Source organism: Condylura cristata, unplaced genomic scaffold, assembly GCF_000260355.1.
Source record: "Condylura cristata isolate star-nosed mole 26May11 unplaced genomic scaffold, ConCri1.0 scaffold00007, whole genome shotgun sequence".
NCBI classification, from domain to species: domain Eukaryota; kingdom Metazoa; phylum Chordata; class Mammalia; order Eulipotyphla; family Talpidae; genus Condylura; species Condylura cristata.
The window spans coordinates 61,237,846-61,260,569 of NW_004567108.1; the positions used below are offsets into that span (position 1 = coordinate 61,237,846).

Sequence of the window (22,724 nt, forward strand, 5' to 3'; positions counted from 1 at the left end):
GCAAATTATTTTTTTAATTATACAATTTGTGGGGAAGAAATATTACAAAAGCATCTATTAAGATGACTGCAGTCTTGAATGCATTGAGCTTATTATTTGTTGCAATTTGGAGAATTTTATGGTATCCATCAGGTGCCATTGATGAGAAATAAACATACAGTGTCATTATTTTCTAAACATTATTTTAACGTTTAACATTTATTTGTAAAGACAATCTAAATTTTGGAGAGGGGCAACTTAAGAAATGTTTGAATTAATGAAAAATGGCTTTTGCTTATGTGAATAGTTTATGAGCCACAAGGAGGACATGGATGCACATGTTTCAGTGAAAAAAATGTTGAGATATTACTGCATGATGAACACTGTTAACTGGAATAAACTCTAAATGATTTTGTGTAAAAGATTGTTAGTCAAAGTGAGGATACAACCCAGTAAGTAGTCGGACAGTTTTTTCTGTGAGAACTGTCCCAAGTATCACAACTTAAGTTTAGTTCATATAGATAGGGAGAGTAAGTCATTGATATTAAAAAGACAATTATTCCTAACAGTAGGGTTTTGGGTTCTAAGTTTTTTTGACTAAATATATACTGATATTGTCTGTGTACAGAGGAAGACAATGCTGAAGTTTAACCTCTTCCATTTCAAAAAGGCACTGTGGGGATACAAAGGCAGTATACTCATTGTTTAAAACTTCTTTATCTGACTCCTTGATTATTAGTGAAGGTTGACAAAATTGGCAATATACACTTAGACAGTAGATTTTGCATTACTGCTTCACATCCTTCAATTCTGTGCAGATAGTTTTGCTTTTTTTTTTGGTTGAGCAGGGAGAGGTCATTCCCAAAACATTTTACAGTATTTTCACAACACTGTGTGATAGGCACACATTTTCAATATTGAACAACAGCAGCACAATTCTCTTCACAAGGTTTAATCATCTGGGGGCCAGGGGAGGAATTGAAGATTGTGGAGTGGGAGGAGTACATTTTCAAAAGAGTAGAGGCAGATGGGAAAGTGCTCAATCTGAGTTTACATTGGGAATAAATATTATCAGGATCCCACAGAACACTGGGGTTATATAATACACTGTTGTAAAACAGATTCCAGAAAAGCTTTTTTCATTTGAAAGTTATTCCACAGCTTTAAAACAGAAAGCTATTACATGGTTTCAAGTTTAGAGAGGACACTTTTTCTAACACAGGTCACTATATATCAAACCAAAGAATTAATATAAGTGAATGTTGGTTCTAGTAATAAACTGAAGTAAATACTGATTTCAAGTCTATTTTAATTGGCAATAATGTATTTACTAAAGTTGACAAATTAGTAGATTTACTACTTGCAAAATGTTTTGCTCAGAAAACTAAGTTAAATTGGTTAAAAACTATTTCAAAAATCTTCCTAGAGATTTCTTAATTCTCTTGGAAAGAACAAAAATAGTAAGTTATCTAACACCATTAAGTTTACTTTTAAAACATGTAGTTAACTAATTTTGTAAATAGTCCACCTAAATTTTTATAACAGTTAGTTGGTAAATAAGTGAAGAGTTTAGGAAAATGAAAATAACATTTTAAAGAGAGATATTCAGGTGTTTATTTTCTGGGTAAGTCTTATTAAGAAAAATCCATTAAGCCCTCTGCCACTAGAGGTTTTCTATTTAAAGAACCTAGTTCCCTGGTGAGGAGGATAAAAAGTTCAGGAAATAGCAATTAAAATGCTAATCCCTCTTGTAAAATTCTGGTTTAAAATCTGGGTGCCTAATTGAAAGAGAAAGTGGAAATGATTGTTTTTAGAGAACATTCATTCTAATATAACCTTAACTTTTTTTAATAATGCCATGGTCAACCTGACTTTTCATTTGTTAATTCCTTTAGGAGGTGATTTCCTCTCCTTTCTGAGGAAGAAGAAGGATGAACTAAAACTCAAGCAATTAGTGAAATTTGCATTAGATGCTGCTTCTGGTATGGCATATCTTGAGAATAAAAACTGTATACACAGGTGAGTAGAACATTTTTAAAACATTTTTTCAGTTTTCTTAAGAAAATGCTAAAATACTGATATATTTGCTGCAGTTTACTTCACAAAACTTAATTTCTTACTGGTTTTCATATTTTGTGTGAAAGTTTTCTTTCGTAATTGTTTATATAGTTACATTTGTTTTCTCTCTTGGGGGAAGTACTGTGATTAGTTATTTACCTAGTAATTAATATTGATTTTATTATAGTCATAAATAGGGTAGTGATACAAAATGTATTTTTAATGGACAAACTGAGGTGTACCCTACAACCCCCAAACTTGCATGTTGTTAGTGGGTTCTGATAGCCACTGCATAAAGACAAAGCATTTTCTTAGCTTGTAAGACCTTTAATACAACAAGACTAATTAGTGTGTAAGCATAGAGAGAGAGGAGAGAGAAATAACAGTTTCTCAGTGAAGACCCAAAGTTACCCATCTCCTGTGGGTTAATGTCCAGCTAAATACCAGGGCAACTGAGGCCTGGAAACTTGCCACGAGTCTAAGGCACCTTCGGGTGTAGAAAAGGAAAGGGGCGAGACAAATCTGGAAGAAAAGGAGCAAAATCAAAGTAAAATTCAAGATAAAAACTGCCTTGTTGGCCTCCCTATGGGTTTCTCACCCATATCACTTACAAGTGTCTATGTCCCCAAGTCCCTGGTGCAAGTCCAATTTCAAGAAACTAGCACAGCTGCTTCTTCACATGTCTCTACTCTGCGTGCTTCCTTCAAGTCTCCTCCATAGTCTTCTCTAAGCCCCTTTCTTCACTGATCCCTGCTTCTCAGCTCCACCTTTCAGTAAATGAGTCAGGAAACCTGGAACCACAATTTAGTCTTGTAAGACTGTCTTCACTATTTTTTTAAAAGAAATTTGTGTAATGTCATGGAAAGCATCTATAAAATAATTCATGACATTGAATTTAACAAGAATAATAGAGTTTATCATATTAGTTATTTAATGGACACTTTAGAAAACTTTCCCTAATTGCATTAAGTCCACTGACGTGATCTTAATACTTGATAAATTGTGGTTTTATTTCACTTGTAACTGGAAATATTCTTTGTGGCTAAATGTCAATACAACTTAAAATTACTTCCAGCATTCATGTAAATTCTGGCTAAGTATAAGTATATTTATGTATATAAATAATATGAAGTGGCTTGATGAAGCATAACACTTTTTAATGTGGGCCAGGGTTCATTGTCAATTTGGACTATTGATGAACATTAAGCTTGTGTAACTGTTAAGATATATTTCTGTGTGATTTGTTTCTTTATGTAGCCTTTGACTTAACATTCTGGTGAGGTTGTATAATGTATAATTACAGGAGGAGAAAGTTATCTTCACCTAAAATATACATTTATTTTATCTCAGTGTATATTTTTCAATTAATTATCCAACAAAATTCACTCAGTATTTGATAAGATGGTGATGAGGTAAGATGATAATTTTCAAATGTTGAATTCAATGAATGAGTTACCTCTAAGAAGTTTCCAGAGAGTTCCCCTTTCCATGTCACATGGCAGGTGTACTAAGGAAAAGTTACTTGCATGGAGTCAGACAACAGCTATATTTTAAAGGGATACATTTATCAGGAAAAGGAGAAAGGCTTGTTGACAGAGAAGCCTGCATCAACACAGGCAGGTAGTCTTTGTATAAGAAGTATGATTTGCCTTTGCCAGAGCTGGAGTTATTCTTATGTAGTGTTCTTTTTGGAGGAAGAAGAGCTTCATTATTATTTTTTTTTTAAAGATTTATTTATTCATACAGTACTGGGGTACAGGCCAGAGATGTGGAGGTTGAGAGAATTCACCAGAGACAGAGTGCGGAGCAGAACAGGCAGATCGACGAAGTACACTGCTGAGGGGAGCAGCGGGCAGGTCAGGAGAGGTCTGCCGCGCCATGTGGATCTCCTCCAGGGCAGGCGGGGATGAACTCATGCTGAAGTGGCTTAAGCTTCTTAGTGCTGTGCTTTAACTCACTGCGCCACCAGGGAGGGCCGGAGCTTCATTATTTTGTGAGACAACAATCTATTTCTGTAGCATTCCATTGGAAGGATTTTTTTTTTTTTTTTTTTTTTTGGTAGTCTACACCTAGATTTCCTGTGCCTCAGGATTTTCCATTTTGGCAACTAGTTAAATGACTGTTAATAATTTCTATCCCACCTCTAATTTCTGGCCTTGCAAAGTGTACATCCCAAAATTTCTACTCTTTAAGTCTCCATTAGATTCAGTTTGATTCTGAAACTAAAACTGTACCCTATATCTCAAGTGTGTTTCAGCAATTATATGTGTTGTTAAATACATTTCAGTAGTAAAGATAATAACTTTTCTAACATTAAAAGTGGCTAAAAACGTAGCTAAAACTAAGCCACTTTCATTATATTTCTGTATAAGTTACTGTATATGAATCATAATTATAATATTTTAAAGTCATAAGAAGCCTTTTGATTCTGGACAAGAATTGTATGATCTTATCACTAATCCCATGAAAAGAATACACATCATTGAAAGCAAAATTAAGGGTTTTGTTAGTTATTTATAGAAAATTTTAATTTGTATTGCTCATGTATCATGGGTATCAAATTCTCTACTTACTCTTTAGTATCAAACTTTTTTCATAATGTTGAACTATGAGTTTAAAGCATAATAAATGCACATTATTGAAACTCTTATTAATTTATCATTTCCAGTGATATTCTTTAATGTTGATGTATTACTATCAAGGGAACCATTGTTTTAATTGCTGGCTGCACTTGCAGTGATTCTTATTTTTGCAAATGAGCATGTGCATTATTTTAGGTGCCTCTTTAATCAAAACGGAGGCTTTTCTAAATTGTAGATTGCAGTTAGTTTTTTTTTTTTTTTAATTTATCTCACTCACCTTACCATGTCATTATATTTTTTCCATTTCACTGTAATAATTTTCATACATTCACAAGTTCAGCAAGTTCATCCTTGCTGAACACATAACCTGGCAGATTGTATATATATGTTATTTGCCTACTGCAATGGTTTATTGATTGAACATGTTCAAGTGTCACATAGAACAGATAAGACAAATAGGTTTCAGTGTCAAATTTCAGTGATTGGTAGTTGTAATGGGAAGAAATATCGGGATGAAGCCACAGGTGTGGGCACAAAAGAACTCACCAGGAACAGTGGAGAACAGGAAATGTGGATTTATTGAAGTACTCTGCAAGAGAGCAGGGGATCAGACAGGAGAGTTCTGTAAAGAAAGAATTCCAGGCTCTCTTCTATACTCTATTTTTGCAGACTTTCTAACTTGGGACTCCAGTTTCTAACAGTTACCTACTGGGAAGTGTGCCTTCCTAGAGCTGCCCTGTTTTTTCTGCACATGATGATCTGTCCTTCAGGCTTTTCCCTAATGCAGCCTTATCAATTTCCTTATCTACTCTAGCCTCCCAAAAGTGCCTGATGGGCAAGGAGTGGGGGCTTAGTTTTTAACCTTATTAAATGGTACCCCAACAGTAGTGGCTCTCTATGTTATATATTTGAGAAGTTTTTAAGGTTCAGTCTCAAAGTCCAGTGATAAGAACCCCTGGACAGGACACTGATGAATATTACATAAAATCTCAAATTTATTTTCAGTGGCATAGAGTATTTCCTTTTGGTCTTTATTTTCACAAATACTTTCCTTTTTAATATGAGTTTTGCTTACTGGCAATTTTATAGCAAAAAAAAATGTTCTTATAATGATTTCTACTGACTCTTAAGTTCTACTTTTCCTTGCTTCCCTTCATCATGATAACCCAGTAGCTTGAAAATCTCTAAACAGGGTTGTTGTTATTTTTCCATTTCAAATTTATATAAATGCTCTTTTGGATGATTTTTTTTTTCCATTTTCATGCCTCACCAAAACATGACATTGTTTGGTCATGATTCACAAAGATGAATCATTCTTTGTGTTGAATGTTTTTACAAAGGTGAAGTTCTTATGTGTCATCTGTGGATCTATTTCTGTGGTGGTAGTAGTGAGTACAGTGAAGTTTTATTTTGATTTAGAGTTTAGATGTATACCCAAGATCTGTCATATGTTTTCTATAAGTATATAGTATTCATATCAGTGAAAGTGTTTTTCCACATTGGACAAATTTCTAAGGAGGTATTTTAAAAATTAAAAAAAAAAAACCTAAAACATAATCAAAAGTTCCTTTAGTTTTTCAAATAATAAAGAAAGGCATCTATTCCCATCCATGGCTTCCCAAAAATATTACTAAAGTATATGCATGTCTATGAATTGCAAAGTCTGTATCCCACAAGTCAAAGCAGAAGTTTTTAGATATGCTCTAAATTTTATATGAATTTTATCATTTTCACATTAGAGGTTACTGGAATTTAGTACTTGAAAATAGTTCTAGTTCTCTCCCCCCAAAATTATGTCCTAAATTTAGAGGGACAAATTTTCTTTCTTATCTTTTTTTATTATTTCAATTACTATATGAAGAGAAGAGCAATACTTTAGAAGTTTGACTGTTACAAAATGAAACAAATTATTACATAAATAAAAATACCTGCGTTTAGAAAGTGTTATTGTGATTTTGTTTATCTTCCAGGAGAGAGTTCTCTTGATAACCTAGATTTCCAATTGAAACTATTTTGTTTAAAACTTAAAATGGATATCTTTCACTCCAATTTCTTGTAATTGACTGCATTTTCATTGTAATTATTTTGTAAGTCAATGTAAACTTCCCACTTCTATTTTACATTAATATTTGAAGTGCAATGATGAACTTTGGGTTCTTTGTGTGTTTACTTGCAGACCTTATTCAGACTCACTCCTGGTCACTCCAGCACCAGTGTTTTACTTTCCCTCATTTACATATTAGTAATCGTAGCAACTAACACGTATTGAAAAATTATGTAATACCAAGCACTAGACTTCAGTGCTTTAGAGGCAATGTATAAGAATGTAAGCTTCCAGAAGACCATGATTTTTTTTCCTGTGTTGTTCACTGTTGAACTCCAGAAACATGGAATAGTACCTGACACTTAAATACAGATGACTGACACTTTAGAACAACAGTAGATTATACCGTTGTAGGGCCATTGTACATATGAGGAAACTTAATGGTTAAGGTAGTTAATTATCTTGGTCAAGATCATATCACAAAGCAAGTAGCATGTCCATGATGTAGTTCCAGATTTTGGTGCTAGAGGCCACACGTTGAATCTTTGTACTCAGCTCTTAATGCTTTTTTAAGAAATACCACTTCTGACCAAAATTAGGAGATTTAAGGTAGAAGATCAGCTGGTACTTGGTGTAATGACTCAGTTTATATTTAGCTTCTCATTATGATCATACACAAAACAAAAGAGGATGCTCCAGTCTGTGAATTGTAATTTTAGAAAGGCATGCCAAGGTGTTTTTGTTGTTTTTTAATGAACAGTAGAGGAAATGCAGCAGTATTTTGTTATTGCTTCTCCATTTAATTAGGACTTGATTTTTTTTTTCAATTTTTGTGCACATGGTTTAGATACCCCCTCCTGCTTTGTCTGTTAATTAAAAACATAGGATTAGCATAGAAATGTGGTAATCTCAGTTAGTTGACTAAGCATTTATGACTGATTTTCTTGTTCCAACATTTGATTACAATTTTGAATATATTAAGCTGTATTTTTATTTTTAGCTTCTAAGCTAATTTTGCTACAGTAGATGCTACTGCTCAGTAATTTTAAATGTGTCAAAAATATATGGGCCTTTTCTGGGTTAACCTTTCTCTTTTTCTTTTCAGCTAGTGAAGTCTGATATTTTCATGTGCTATGTAACTATGCAAAAGATAGACAAAAATATATTTCTGAGATATTTATGCTAGTACTTTATCCTGTGTCTGAATTTTCCATTGCTAGTTTCATTCATTCAAATTAAGTGGTTTTTGATTTCTCACATGTTTTCCAGAAATAAAACTATTTCTGTTATGTTAGTATCAATTAACATTGAATTGAGTTAATGTACAGAATATCTACCTGCCTTCTTAGAATACCAAAGTGAAGGATTTGGAGTAAAGTATCAGAGGACAGATAAGTTTGATTTATGATTCTGAGTAGAAAAGATGCTATATACAAAAAAATCTATTCAGAAATTCAGTTAACAGAATGATGGGAAAAGAGAAGGAATGGAGGGTCTGGAACTACATTAAAACTACCTCATGGATTGATTCAGGCTGGCTTTGTTTTACATAGAAACAGTCAAAAATTGTCTTAAACTTTTTTCAGTATTTCTTCTTACTTATATTCAGTTAATTACTCTTAAGTATATTTCCAGTTCAGAATATCAAAAGTGATCTTACATATTAAAAACAAATGGTGATAGTTCCATTTTTTCTCATAAGGTCTGTTTTTTGACAAAAAGCAAAAATGACATAAAACTATCTCAAGCAATAGATTTATTATGAGAAAATAGATTTATCTCAGAATTCAAAGACAGGAAGGCAGCCTTGTGAGTTACCAGCATTAGGAATTAGTCAGAAGTCACAGATCAAGGCTCTTTTTGTCTTCCTTTTGTGTTTCCTTGCACTTTCATTATTTGTTCTTCTTATGTTGCCTTTCATTTGTCCTTGTCCTAAAGATTGCATTCCTCTGCCTGGTTTGAAAAGGGAATTCAGGTGACATTTGAGTAAATATAATCTTCAAGGCCTGATCAGCATCTGCAGATAATTAATTAGTTTTGAGGTATAATTTCAAATTCTTAGTAAAAATATTTGATGGGTCCAATTTATATTAGTGTCTAGCTCTTTATTTCAATAGCAGAGGTAATATGATAGTGCAGGGTATTGTTGCAAAAGAGAGGTAACTCTCAGAGGCTGGTACATAAACTAAACTAAGGGGGGGGCCTCAAATATTCCACACATTCACTGAGTGCTAACTAGTTAGCAAATACATTCATTATCATGTTTAATCCTCATATTTCTGTGAGTAGAGTGCCATTTATCACCATTTAAGGGCAAAAAAACATTGAGCCATTTAAAAGGTGTTCCTTGTCAAATATCTTATAGCTAAAAAGAGGCAGGTTCAAGCCTAATCAAATTGATGGCAAACCTGGTGAAACTATGAGATAAAGTCACAAGACAAATTTTCCAATTTCTTCCCTTCTGTAATTAGGACCCTATCCTGTGAATATCTCTGTTGTGAAACAAAACTTAAAACCATTTTTTAGTTGATGATTTAGAGAATGCTACATTATACTGGTAGGAAAATTCTTCATAGGATCTTATCTCCATATGTTCCTGAGATGATTCATTCTCGCATAGTTCCACAGTGTAAAGCTACCAAGATAAAGGGAATGAGGGTTGGGGAGGGGTTGTGTCTAGAGAGTGGTAACAGGAGACCAGAGAGGTAAAGGAACATCAGCAAGAACCTTTCTAACAATGGTATAGCATGTACAAAAAGACCCTGATATAGGACTATGCTGAGTATTAAGGCAAATAGAAAATTAAGTTAAATAATTATGAGGCCAGGTCATGAAGTTCTTTTAAGTCATTGAATGACCTTTGACTTTTAGTTTACCCCTGATGGGGACTATTGAAGACTCATTTGAGCTGTCCCAGATTTTTGAGGCATCAGTTAGAATTTTTGAAGAAGCAAGAAAAGGTTAATTACAAAGCTATTAACCGTGATGTTAAAGAGAGGCAGTAGTGGTGGTAGAAATCATGTAAGTGGTCTAGTTCTAGTTGTGTGTATATAGTAGAGCCATCTGGATTTGCTGATATATCAGATAATGCATATAGGAGAAAGAGTGAAAGATGGCTTCATATTCTCAGAGACTTCCACAAATGGTTTCCTGTGGTATTTTCCTCATAAATGTAGGTAACCCTAAGGAACTCTCCAATGTTTTCATTTCTATAATTCTAATCATTCCAATATAATGTTTTAAACTACAAGGAGTAAAATAAAATAATAGCACATGACTTTCTTTTTACTGGGAGCCACTTCATGTTGAGAACCTTGCAGAGCTAGTATAGACTGGACAGAGAGTCCTGTAGATGTTTGCATTTACTAATAAGCATTACAGGGTTTGTAATGTAAGAAATTAAAGAAAGTGACCTAGAGATAAATGGCACACAAGCTCTCTTCTGCATTTTTTTCTATTAAAACTGGTTTCTTACTTTGTAATATCTCTTTAAGAAGTATACCCTGAAATTAGTATCATAGTTCATAGACTCAGTGATATATAAACATAAGTAAAATTAAATGTATGCATAATTTGTAGAGGTTCATATTTTCTACTTGGGATCTCTGGTTTTGTGATTTCTAGATAAACACAATTAATTATTTCCTAATGGAGATAGTAACATTGTGGTGTAAACAATGTCAATAGATCATATCTGACTCAGAAAATTAATATCTGTGGAACTAAGTTAAATGAAAGATATCATTAACTTGCTATTATTTAATGTACCAGAGGCCACTCAGACTAACATTGTGTGTTATAAATGAGCTCTGTTGTAACAAATACTAACAACTTTTCTAAGATAACAAAGAAATGGTTACTGTTTATTTTCTAGTACAGTCATAATCCACTTCTTGTGGATTGATACCATTTCTATATTTTTCGAACATATAGTTTAATATTAGAGAAAATAAGCACCTGTCTATTTCTGTCTTTAAATTTGCCTTTGAATGGAGATCTTATCTTTATTGTACAGTTTTAGCTTTATTTTATGCAGACTAAAGTAGTACAGATTTTCTGTGACCATGCTCAGAGGATACTTTTCATATAGTAGGAGTTTGACAAATATCTGACATTTGAATGAGTAGATGAATAAATTATAATAAATAAATGAAGCAGGTCCTTCATCTGCTGTTCAACATGCTTATTGAATACCATTGAATAACTAGTCTATAAAAAATAGCATTATCGCGCCCTCCCTGGTGGCGCAGTGGGTTAAAGCACAGCACTAAGAAGCTTAAGCCACTTCTGCATGAGTTCGATTCCCTCCTGCCCAGGAGGTGACCACCTGGTGCCGCAAACCTCTCCTGACCTGCCCTCTGCTCCCCTCAGCAGTGTACTTCGTCGATCTGCCTGTTCTGCTCCCCTCTCTGTCTCTGGTTCCGCATCTCTGGCCTGTACCCCAGCTCTATATGTATAAATCTTAAAAAAAAAAAAAAACATTATCTATGCATTTTTCAATGATGAATGTTAATCTTATATTATTTTACTGATTTATTTCCTTATATTAATGCAAAATTAAGAAGTAATTATATCTGATGAAACTGTTGCATTATGCAGACAATTTTTTTTCCTGTTGTCAGTCTGAAGGACTTAGGATGCTTACAGTCAATTTTTTTTTTAATTACTTGAGCAAGAGACTATCAGTGCTCTTCTTGTAATACTGCCATCCTCCAAAAGGTAAATACCCTGTTTCAATCTAGTTTTTATTAAACACTAGTTATTTGTTATAGTGATGCTATGTTATCTTAGATAATGACTTAGGGATTAAGAAAATAGCAATAGTTTACAACATGTTAGAAAGTATTAATTTTAAAAAGTACTTAGAAATAATTGGTGATAAACAACAGATGTGTTATTATGTATTGACAGTGCTTGCTAGGCTCCTTCTGCCTTGCCACCATTCTGTCTGTTCATTATAGAAATAACACGAGAATGTGACTGTTATGGACAGAACAGTGCCAAAGTATTTATTTCTTTACCATTTTATATAGAACAAGTACTTCAGTTCTCAACAATATTTTCCCTTCAGTGTTAAAATGTTCATGGTGCCTCTTTAAAATTAGACCTCTATTTATTTATATGAGTTAATTAAGATATAAAATTAAAGCAATTACATGCTATTTGAGGTCTTTTAAAAAATCAAGGTGAGACTATATGGTATTATGTATAAGCAATCTGCAAACTGCTTTCTAATCAAATGAAAATGTAATTGGTATGTAATTCAAAAATTAGTTTTATCACACTGAGTCTTTATAAAAATTTCAGCTTTATTTTTTGTCAAAATATATCATGTGAAGGAAATAAAATTATATTTACATCAAATTTGTGCTTAAGTAGAAACAGATATGTAGATTTTCTTATTTTTCTTTATGATATTACATAAACTTGATTGTGAAATTTATCATTTATTTAAAGTTTCTAAAGCACTGTACATCCTACAGAATAAATCAATCAAAAGTATATATTGAATGCTTTCTTTGTAAAAGTTCCTGTTCATCCATGCTGCCTACTGTCTACAAAAAATGAGAGATATAAGTTAAAGATAAAAAATATTTTGATAACTTGATATAAATAGTGCATGATAGAGAAGTGGAAAGGAAATAATGGTGGGGTTTCTGGAGGGCTTTCATAGAAGGAAGAAAAACATGGTATATAGTTGTCTAAGTTTTAAGAGTCAACCAAAAAATACAGGGGTAATTTGTTCTGTTTTTGTATCCAACTATATTAGAAATAATCTTAATTCCCTTAGGATTTCTTGACTTGTCTTTTACCATATTTATGACCTCATCATAAGATCCTGGAAAACTCATCTCTAAATAAATTAAGAGTTAAATAGAAAAGTAAGAAGTAACTAAGGGAAAAAAAGAAGAAAAGAGAGATCACTTACAAGACAGAGTAACAGAGATATAAAGAAAAAGGTCTGTAAGGGCAATAAAAGATAATCAAGTTTGAGTGAGCTGAATACATTACTTGAGATGCAACCAGGTAGCAGAGACAAGACTCTGTTGAAGATAAGTTGAGCTCCGAAGAATTGTCTCAACCCTGATATCAATGGGAAGCCATTGTATATATTTTTAATATATAATTTATTTAGTTGTATATTTTTACATCATTGTTCATTTTTGTATGTTTGCTTTCTTTTCTCAGAGGTAGTCTCCAGAGATTTCCCACCATCACTTCACCTATGTACAATCTCCATAGTCCCTGTGCTTTTCCTGCACTCCATTTGATCCCTTTCTTACCACCTCCCTGCAGAATATCACTGATGTATAGTTAGTTGTCTGTTTATTTTTTTTCCTAGATCATCTATATTCCTCCTGTAAGTAAAGTATCCAGTATTTTTCCTTTTCCTACTCACTTATTTCACTGAGCATAATCCCCTCTAGCTCCATTCATGTTGCTGTGAATGGCGTTAGTTTATCTTTTTGATCACTGAGTAATAGTCCATTGTATGTATATACCACATCTTCTTGATCCAGTCATCTATTTTTATGCACTTGCGTTGATTCCATATCTTAATTATTATAAATAGTGCTGCAATAAAAATAGGGGTGCATGTATTTTTTTTTTGTATTAATGATTTTGTGTCCTTTGGGTACATCCCTAGGAGTGGAATTTCTGAGTCATATAATAGCTCCAGTTTTAGTAGAATGAGAAACTTCCATTCAGCTTTGCATTGTGGTTGAACTAGTTTGCGTCCCATCAACAGTGTAGGCGAGTTCCTTTTTTACAACATTTGCCAACATTTGTTGTTGCTAGTTTTTTAAATATGTGCTTTTCTCACTAGTGTAAGATAGTATCTTATTGTGGCATTTCACTGTAGGATTTTTAAGTGAGAATCAAATCCAAGTTTTGTCCAGATCATTAGGTTACTATGGCTAGAGTGGAGAAATGAGGGAGATCCAGGGTAGGCATGCTTTGGGGGAGAAAGGCAGTATCAAGATATATTCCAAGAGGTCTCTGGTATATATTGCTAAATAATTGGTCTCTAGTTAACTCAGAAAATACTGAGAAAGGAGCAGGTTGGCGGGGGGTTCTGGGGGAGAGAGTATTTGATTAAAATGATGAATTTCTTCAGGGCATCCTGAATTTTAAGTGCCTATAAAATATTTGTGAAGCTTTTGTATTTGTAGCTGATGATTTAGACCTAGAACTCCAGAGAAAGGTCTGACCTGAATATAATATGGAAATGATGAAGAACATTGAGTGAATAAACGATAGGGGAGATTCATTGAAACTGAATTTTTCATGAGTCAATGAGAAAAATATTTGAATGTAAGAACAGGGTAGAATATATCTGTGATTTATTGAATTCTATCTGTATATATTTTAAAACTAATAATTCATTTTGCCTCTAGATTGTTAAACTAACAAGCACAAATTATTTTTAACTTATGGTGGTAATATTTAATATTTATCATTTCTAGTAAAGTTAATCTAATGACAAAAATAATTTTAGGATATTTATTAACATTTTTGCACTTCAAATACTTTTTTGAAAATTTTTATTAAAATACATTATATCATCCTTGATACCTTTATGGTCTTACAAGTAATGACAACTGACTAATGAAAAAGAAAATTTATTTTAATTGTATACAGAAATTTTCCTAATTTTGTCAAAATAGTTTTGCATCTCCTTGTGTTTTTCAGCCTAAAATTAGAAAAATACAAGATACTTTCATAATTTTTTTAAAGTAACTTATTGTTAGTACTTACCATACAGATTTTGTCTCATTTTATCACATATATGACTTTTAGCTTTCTAGGGACATTTTGCAGTTTGGGGGTATTTTTTATTCCTGCATGTTGTAATTAAATAATTTATCTTTGTAACTCAAAATTATAAAAATAACCTTAAAATATTACTATAAATTATTTGTCTTCCTACCCCTTCTCCTTCCTTGTTCAAACTATCTTGTGGTGGTTTACTTCTCAAGATATGTACTGTTATGTCTGGTAGAGAATTCTAAAATGAATAGAAAATCCATTTTAAGAGTTTTACTTATATATGAATATATGACATACATGTACTCAGAGCATAACATGGAAGATGATGAATTCAAAGATGAATTCATATAAAAAGAACAAAATACAGAAAAAAATCAGATAGTCATTTGAATTGGATAAACACCCCTTCCTGGGTAAACACTCCTTTTCAACAGGTCAAATAAATAAGACAATATGTGTCTGGTGCCTTTGTGAGCTGGATTTTTTTTTTAATAATATATTAGTTTATTTTTCATCATTTTGTGCATTTTTCATCTCAGTTGTAGTTCCCGTGGGTTTCCCATCACCAAATCACCCATGTGCCATCACCATAGTCCAGTGCATTTCCCTCCCTGTACTGTTTTTGATCCTATTCTCCACTCCACCCCCATAAAATGTATCTGGTATATAGCTGTTCATTATTACTATTATTTTCTCACCTGGCCCATTATACTCCTGCTATTTTTATACTCTGGTATTTTTCCTTTTCTTTCTGGCTTATTTCACTGAGCATGATCTTTTCCAGCTCCACCCATGTTGCTGCAAAAGGCATGTGGTGTTTTTTTTTGTTTGTCTTTGTTTTTGTTTTTGGTTGCTGAGTAATATTCCATTGTGTATATGTACCACATCTTTTTAATCCAGTCATCCACTTTTGGGCATTTGGGCTGTTTCCATGTCTTTCCAGTTGTAAATATAGCAGCAATAAACATGGGAGGGTGCAGATATCTTTTTGAATTAGTGTTTTTTTGTCTTTTGGGTAGATACCTAAAAGTGGTATCTATCCTGAGTGGTATTGCTACATCATATGGAAGCTTCATGCTTAGCAGTTTGAGGAACTTCCAGTTTTCCATAGTGGTTATACTCATTTGCATTCCGAAAAGTGAGCTGGATTGTTAAAAGTATTAATTTAATTATTTATGTATGCACGAACTGGGGTCCAGTCCATAGGTGAAAGGGGTAAGATGATTCACCAGAGAAAGAGTGGGGAGCAGAACAGGCAGACTGAAATACACTGCTGAGGGAGCAGCAGGTGAGAGGAGAGGTCTGCTGTGCCATGTGGGTTGGCTCCCCACCACCAGGATCAAACTCATGCTGCAGTGGCAGTGGGTAGCTTCATAATGTGTGATTTAACCACTTATGCCACCTGGGAGGCCCCCTGTGTGATCTGGATTTTATCTGCACTCCCACTGGCCACCTCAGACTAATGATTCTGATATCATGAAGATACCAGAATGCTTATTGAATGCTTACATTCTAAAAAATGTTTAATATACATTAGAGAAATGGAAATGTGCACTATGGTTTTTGCTAGTTTTGTTTACTGATAGATTTTAACAACCATGTAATACTGCAGATCCAGGTATCAGATGTAATGGAATTATTTTAGTCTTGGTAAAGCTTTCAGTATTCTTTTGCTTTATAGAATTTTTCTTTTCCCTTTTTACTAAAGTAAGTGCTCTGTCAGATGATCCAAAACAAAGTAAGTGTCAATAGGTTACCTTATAACTACTTGCAAGTATAATTTAGTAATGTGTTTGTTATGTAAAATATTAAGAAATGAATAACTATTCCTCTTCTAACATACTTGATGAGTTAAATCAAATCTGTGTCAAGTTATTTGTTTAAAATGTTACTCTTAGTCATCTTTCAAAGTAACTGTTACTGATTCATCCTATCTTCATACACAAAAAATTTGCCTTGCATTTTGCCTTTGGAATGTCACTCTAAGTAAAGACAAACATACTTTGAGTGAAAACAAATGACATTTTTAACACTAATATTGTTTGGTATTATTTTTCTTGTATGAATGAATATTATTCAAGCAGCTCAGAGTAAGGATTAAAGCAAAATGAATAATTTGAAAAATGGATGTGATGTTTTTTAAAAATGTCAGAGAACAGAAGATGAATGGAATATCTAGGTGTGTGATACATTTCACTATTTTCTATCAATATGCATGTTAACAACTCTTGAACAAGAACCTATTGTAATATAGTTTGTCCAAATTTTAGGTTTCTATTTCATCTGTCATTTGGGATTACTGATATTTTTTCTGAGTTATAGGATGTTAATTCTCTAGGCTTATAAACATACAGTTTTAGAAAGTTTTGGAAAGGTTTTCTTCCCTACAGAATAACAATCTAGAAGAGTAAAGGTCTATTATTACATGTTGAGTCATTTCTATATAGTCTCTGAGATCTTTCTGTTAGGTTCTGTGGGTCAGTAGTGTCATGAACTACAACAGTGACTCATCTGTGATTTTTAATACTATCCACCCTACAATTTCATGTCTAACAAAACAATATCAGGCTGTTATATGTCATATGGCATTGGGGAGTACATGAATATCTACCATTTTGTGTATTTTAAGTATCAGTGGTGGTCAACTAAAGTCTGGTTGCTTGGAGTAAAATTTTCAAATGACTGAATTCTTATTATGATTAATTCTATATTATCCTAATCTCTTCCCTCAGTAGTGAAATTTAATTAAAGTGCTGTCTCTCTGTCATTTAGCAAGGAACTTGCATAAACTAATTTTCTACCAACTGTTTGGATAAATATATATATTACATAATAATTATTATATAATAAATAATATATATTTATATACATATATTTATTTATATTTTTATGTAGTTATTTAAAATAGTATTATATAATATTTTGTTGAAATGAAAATCATAGTATTATATGCCTGTGTGAAATGAATATTTATCCTAACATACACAAATGTATATGACATTGTTCTTAACTTATGAAAAACACATTTTAAATATTTTCTCCATTTAAAAGCATTGCATTCACATTTGCTTTTCAAAATAAGAAATGAATAATCATTTTGTGGCTCTGTAGAAAGTTAACTTTAGTTTTAATATTAGTAACTACTAAACAATAGAAAATAAATTTACCTGTTGTTATTGCTCTTTTTAGCTAAAGAACATCTTAACATAATGTCTTTTAAGCTAAAGAACGTCTTAACAATATCTGATTACCTATTAGCAGTGAAGTTGGCCAGAAACATTACAAAGAAACATAAAATTATTTGCTTGGCAGTTTTGGTTTTTTTCCCCCTTATTATAAAATCGATTTGAAGTGTTGCCAGGGAAAGAATGAGTTAGAGTCATTAATAATATGTTTTCCATTCAGAGACTTGTACTAAGGCCAGTGGTTCATACAGAAAATGAATACTTTGTGTACTGGTGAGGTAGAAGAAATTTTTACTAGTAAAACTTCTGTGTGAATCCTCTTCCCTTTTATTAAGCTTAGCATCAGTTCTTAGAAAAATAACACCCATTATTTGAAAGGTATTGCTTCCCATTTTTTAGAGATACGTGTCTTTGTGGGTTACTTTGCTACCTTCTCTGGTAGAAGATAGCCTTATATTGAGATCTCAAAATTATTGACTGAATCAATTAGTTAAAATCTTGTGGAAGAAAAACACTTAATAGGAAGAAAATATAAGATTAGAAATGTGATTTATTCTTTCAAAAAAGAGTTTGATGGATAATTAGTAGGGGAATTCTTAAATCAAATATTTTTTTCTTTCAGTAAATTTAGTGTTCTCAAGACACTTGAGTGGATAAAGTGTTGGCTGCACTTTTATTTTAAATGCAAGAATCTCTCATGTAACATGATAAATTTAAATGATTTGTGAATAATTTCTTGGGTAGTTATGTATTTTGTTTTCCTCTAAAATTTGGTGAGAACTGAAGGTGTTAACATTGCACACATGGAGGGGATGAGGGACAGTTTTCCAGGCTCTGTTTAAAAGGCTGTGTGTGTGTGTGTGTGTGTGTCTGAGAGAGAGAGGTCATAGTAATGAGAATTGTGATTTACACATCTTACACATTTATATAAATTATTTTATCCAAATTTTATGTTTACTAAATTTTTCTTAAGAACACATTATATTCAAAGACCTTTAAGACATCTGCAATTAAATTCAGTATCACCTCCTACTACAATCAGATCTTCTTCAAGTAACGTAGTTTCAGACCATTCCCCACACCCCCAAAACTCACATATAAGACAGTCTGTAAAGTTAGAGTAATGGTAGTATTTATGAAATTTTCATAAGGTTGTTGTTTAATACAGTGCCTAGAGCATTTTAATCAGTCCATGAATGTGAGTTAGTATTAGTAATAGTGGCATTGTTTCTGAAATGTTAAATTAGTAGGTTATAAGAACTGAATTTTTTTTTTCAAGATTTATTTATTTGTGCATACAGAACTGGGTACAGGCCAGAGGTTCAGAGGCGGTGAGAGTCTTCACCAGACAGAGCAGGGAGCAGAACAGGCAGATCGACGAAGTACACTGCTGAGGGGAGCAGCGGGCGGGTCAGGAGAGGTCTGCCACGCCATGTGGTCAACTCCGGGGCAGGCGGGAATAGAACTCATGCGGAAGCGGCTTTTAGATTCTCAGTGCTGTGCTTTAACCCGCTGCGCCACCAGGGAGGGCCAAGAACTGAACTTTTTAATCTCTTCATATAATTATAACACATAATATTCCTGTGTTACACTATAAATTGTCAAGGAAGTCCTGACTGCTTGAGAGGTTGGATTTTCAGAGTAACAGCATCACATGTTGTCTTTTAATTCTTGTTCTTAAAGTGGAATTTTTGGGGAGATCAAAAATCTTGGTTTCCTTTTTCTCCTGAATTGTCAGAAAGAATGAAACAATGAGGGCTGAAACTGCTATATCCTAAATGGTTTATTCATTTCTTAGTGCTCAGAGCCTCCTATGTGTAGTTATCTTTCCCTCTTGATGCAGTTAGGAGTTGGCTCAATTCCAGAACCATAATTTGAGTCTGAGACACTGCTTGACCTTTATTGCATTCTCTATGGATAACTACATTTATGTGATTGGAAATAATTTCTGTTCTTACCTTTAAAATGTAGAAAGATACCTTTAAATTTCCTCAGTGTGGTCTAAGATAGCTGAGGTCCACAGGGCACATTTTTTCATATTCCCTTGTACCCTGGCAGCTCGTCATCAGAGCCCCATTTTATGTACACACAGGAGTAGGGGCCTGTGATGCCTATGATTGCTGTATCTGAAGCAGTATAACCTCCTTTGCCCTTGTATGAGCTAGAAAAATAGCAGCAATACTCCCTTACTTTTATTCTCTACTTACTTACTTCACCCACTATCAATGCAGACTTTATATAGGTGCTTGGGGACAGGGAGTTTGCAATCATAGATCATGGTTAAGTATATCAAAATGCAATCCTGAACACTAGGAAAATTTTGTAACTCAAAACAATGATAGGACTTTTTAACTTTCAACACAGGGGTTAAATAATGAATAAGAATTTACTGTCTGTAGCATTTCTCACAACTTTGAATCACACTGTGAAGAGAGGCAAACCTCCCAAGATCCAATCTCTACTTTTTTGTTTTTCAGTTACTTACTAGATTGTTTACCTTGTGCCAAGTATTGCACTAGGTAATGGCCATCTCATTTCTTATAATTATATACTATGTAATCAGATGGGAGAGGCAGCTAAAAATCAAGAAAAGAAATACATAGGGGCCCTCCCTGGTGGCTTATCACCTTTGTGGCCTGAGTTTGACCACTAGCTGGGGAGTTGACCCACATTGCTCAGCATACCTCTTCTGTATATGCATGCATAAATAAATTGAAATACATAGTAAATACACAGTAGTTTTTACCAATGCTCAAGTGGAAGTAAATAAGATGTAGTAATAGATTATATGTAATTGGAAGTCAGAAGTCTATAGATTTTGCTAAGAACTGAAAGAATTAATGATGTGAGCATTGAAGTGTGGGGACAGTTTTCTAAGCTCTTTTTGAAACTTCACCAGATTGTCCACCAGGAAGAAAATACCTTAATAACCTCTATATTACCCTTTCAGGAAATCACACACTTTCAATACATGGAAACCTATTAATAACTGTTCCATTATTTCTTTGGAGGAGTTACAAGATTGCTTTTTATAGTGTTTTAAATAGTTGTTGGCATATATGTATTTCCAACTAATCATGGATTATCTTTCAATATAATTACCTTTGGCAAATGATGCTTCCTCTCACATATGTATTAAGTGTCATTACAAATAACACAAAATATATATTATTTAATACTCACCTGATAAGGGAGATAACATGATCATGAAGATTATCTGTATTTGGAAGAGATGAAAGTATATTTGTTTATGTATGGCTAAGTGTGTGCTTTTCTTACCAGGGTTGAGAATAAATTATTGTTAATCTATACAAAGAATGCCACAGCTCTGTTACATTTTTATTTTTAGAGATAACTCTTATATGATATTCCTCCTTAGCTGTATTAGGGCTTATAAAACATGAAAATATCCTCCATATTTTTATGTTCACACTTAATTTTTACACTTCACTAGGGAACCAAAATCAGCCAAAACTTCCAGAAGTGGACTCTAAAATGAACACACGCATTCTCTAAATTTTAGTTATTATAATTTGTACCATGTTGTTCTAATTTATATACTGTTTTTCTCTTGTCATTTTCAGTATTTGATCTATACTTAGAGTTTATAAAAGCTAGCCAATGAAATTTTAGAATCATTCACCATTCATTGAAAAAATGAACCCCTGCTGTGAAAGGTGCTTGCTAAATGCTGAAGGTACTGAAAATAATTCATGCATGATAGCAATCTTTTGGTTATTTTTCTTGAGTATACTCTATGTATACTAATATTTGGTGACTCTAAAGCAAATATGCTATTCATGCATTCATTGTTGCTATAAAGTTTTAATCATGTTATAATTTATATAGCACAGTTTTATCACAGGTTATTGTCCACAGGAAGAAATTGTAGGGTTTTTTTTGAGGCAATTTATTTTTTTCCACCATTGCTTCATCTTTGTTTGACTATAATTCCCCCCCTTTTATTGAAAGCTATAAACTAGAAATTTTTTGTCTCTGATTTAGCATTTAATTGTTCTACGAAATATAAGTGTCCTAACCAAGCTTGGGGTCGGTTGAGGTTAAGTTTAGATCAACTTAGATCATGTTGAGGTTAAGTTTAGATCAAAATCAGCATGGACAGGGCATGGACGTTAGCCCCTCATGGTACAGGGGCTAAAGTCTCAGCACTATCAAGCTGTCACCACATTCTACAGCATGAGTTCATGAGTTAAAGTCATTTAAGCCCTGGCCAGGCAGCTAACTCATGTGGCACAGCAGGCCTCTCCTGTCTCACCCACTGCTCCCCTCAACAGAGTATTTAAGTCAGTCTGCTATTCTACTCCCCACTCTGTCTCTGGTGAATCCTCTCACCCAGCACAACTCTGGCCTACATTCCAGTTCTTGTTTGCTTAAATAAAAAATTAAGTCTTCAAACTAAGCGTAGACAGAAAACATATGTTCCAATTATTTGTTATCTAATTATTGATGACAAAATCTTTGTTAAACCTTTGTGAGATGTTTATTAACCAGATAAAGTTGAAGATTTCTTAATTGTAAAATAGTAGTCTTGTAATCATAGTAAGAGATGTCAAATTTTAGTTTCAATTGTCTGTCATATCACTTCAAATATAGTAAATTTTGAGAAACATCCTAAACCTCAACAAATAGGGAATCCTTATTTTCTTATTGGTAAACATAATCACCATACTGAATAACAGGTAAAGTATGATCCAATTCTTATAAAAATAATTTTTTCCACATTTATGCATAAGTATTTTAGAAGGATATGTATTAATTGTGAAGGACTGTATTAATTGTGGATAGGGCTTATTTTTATATTTGTAATTATCTATTTTCAAAGTGATACAGAAGGGACATCACTTTATAATAAAAAACATAGAGCTACCCCCATATTTTAAAAATAATTAAAAGCATGATTAAATATTTCATAACATAATAAGTATCATTTAAATTATGTTTGCTTAACATAAAGTTTGATATTCAACATGAAGCATATATTATTTAATGAAAATTCAGTGATATTTTCCCCCTAATTTTGATGCTCAAGAATAGTTAGTTTTCCACTGGGAAGGCTTCAATATTATTTCTTCTGTGCACTAC

The 22,724-nt window shown here is 33.0% G+C and overlaps 1 protein-coding gene across 1 annotated transcript in view; it reads left to right on the top strand.

Moving 5' to 3' along the window:
- FER (fer (fps/fes related) tyrosine kinase) overlaps positions 1–22,724 on the top strand; it is a 382,708-nt gene that overhangs the window by 292,378 nt on the left and 67,606 nt on the right. The window contains exon 17 of the mRNA XM_004678363.2: positions 1,875–1,998. Coding sequence (XP_004678420.1) covers positions 1,875–1,998 — 124 coding nt within the window. The remainder of the gene's footprint in view (positions 1–1,874; positions 1,999–22,724) is intronic.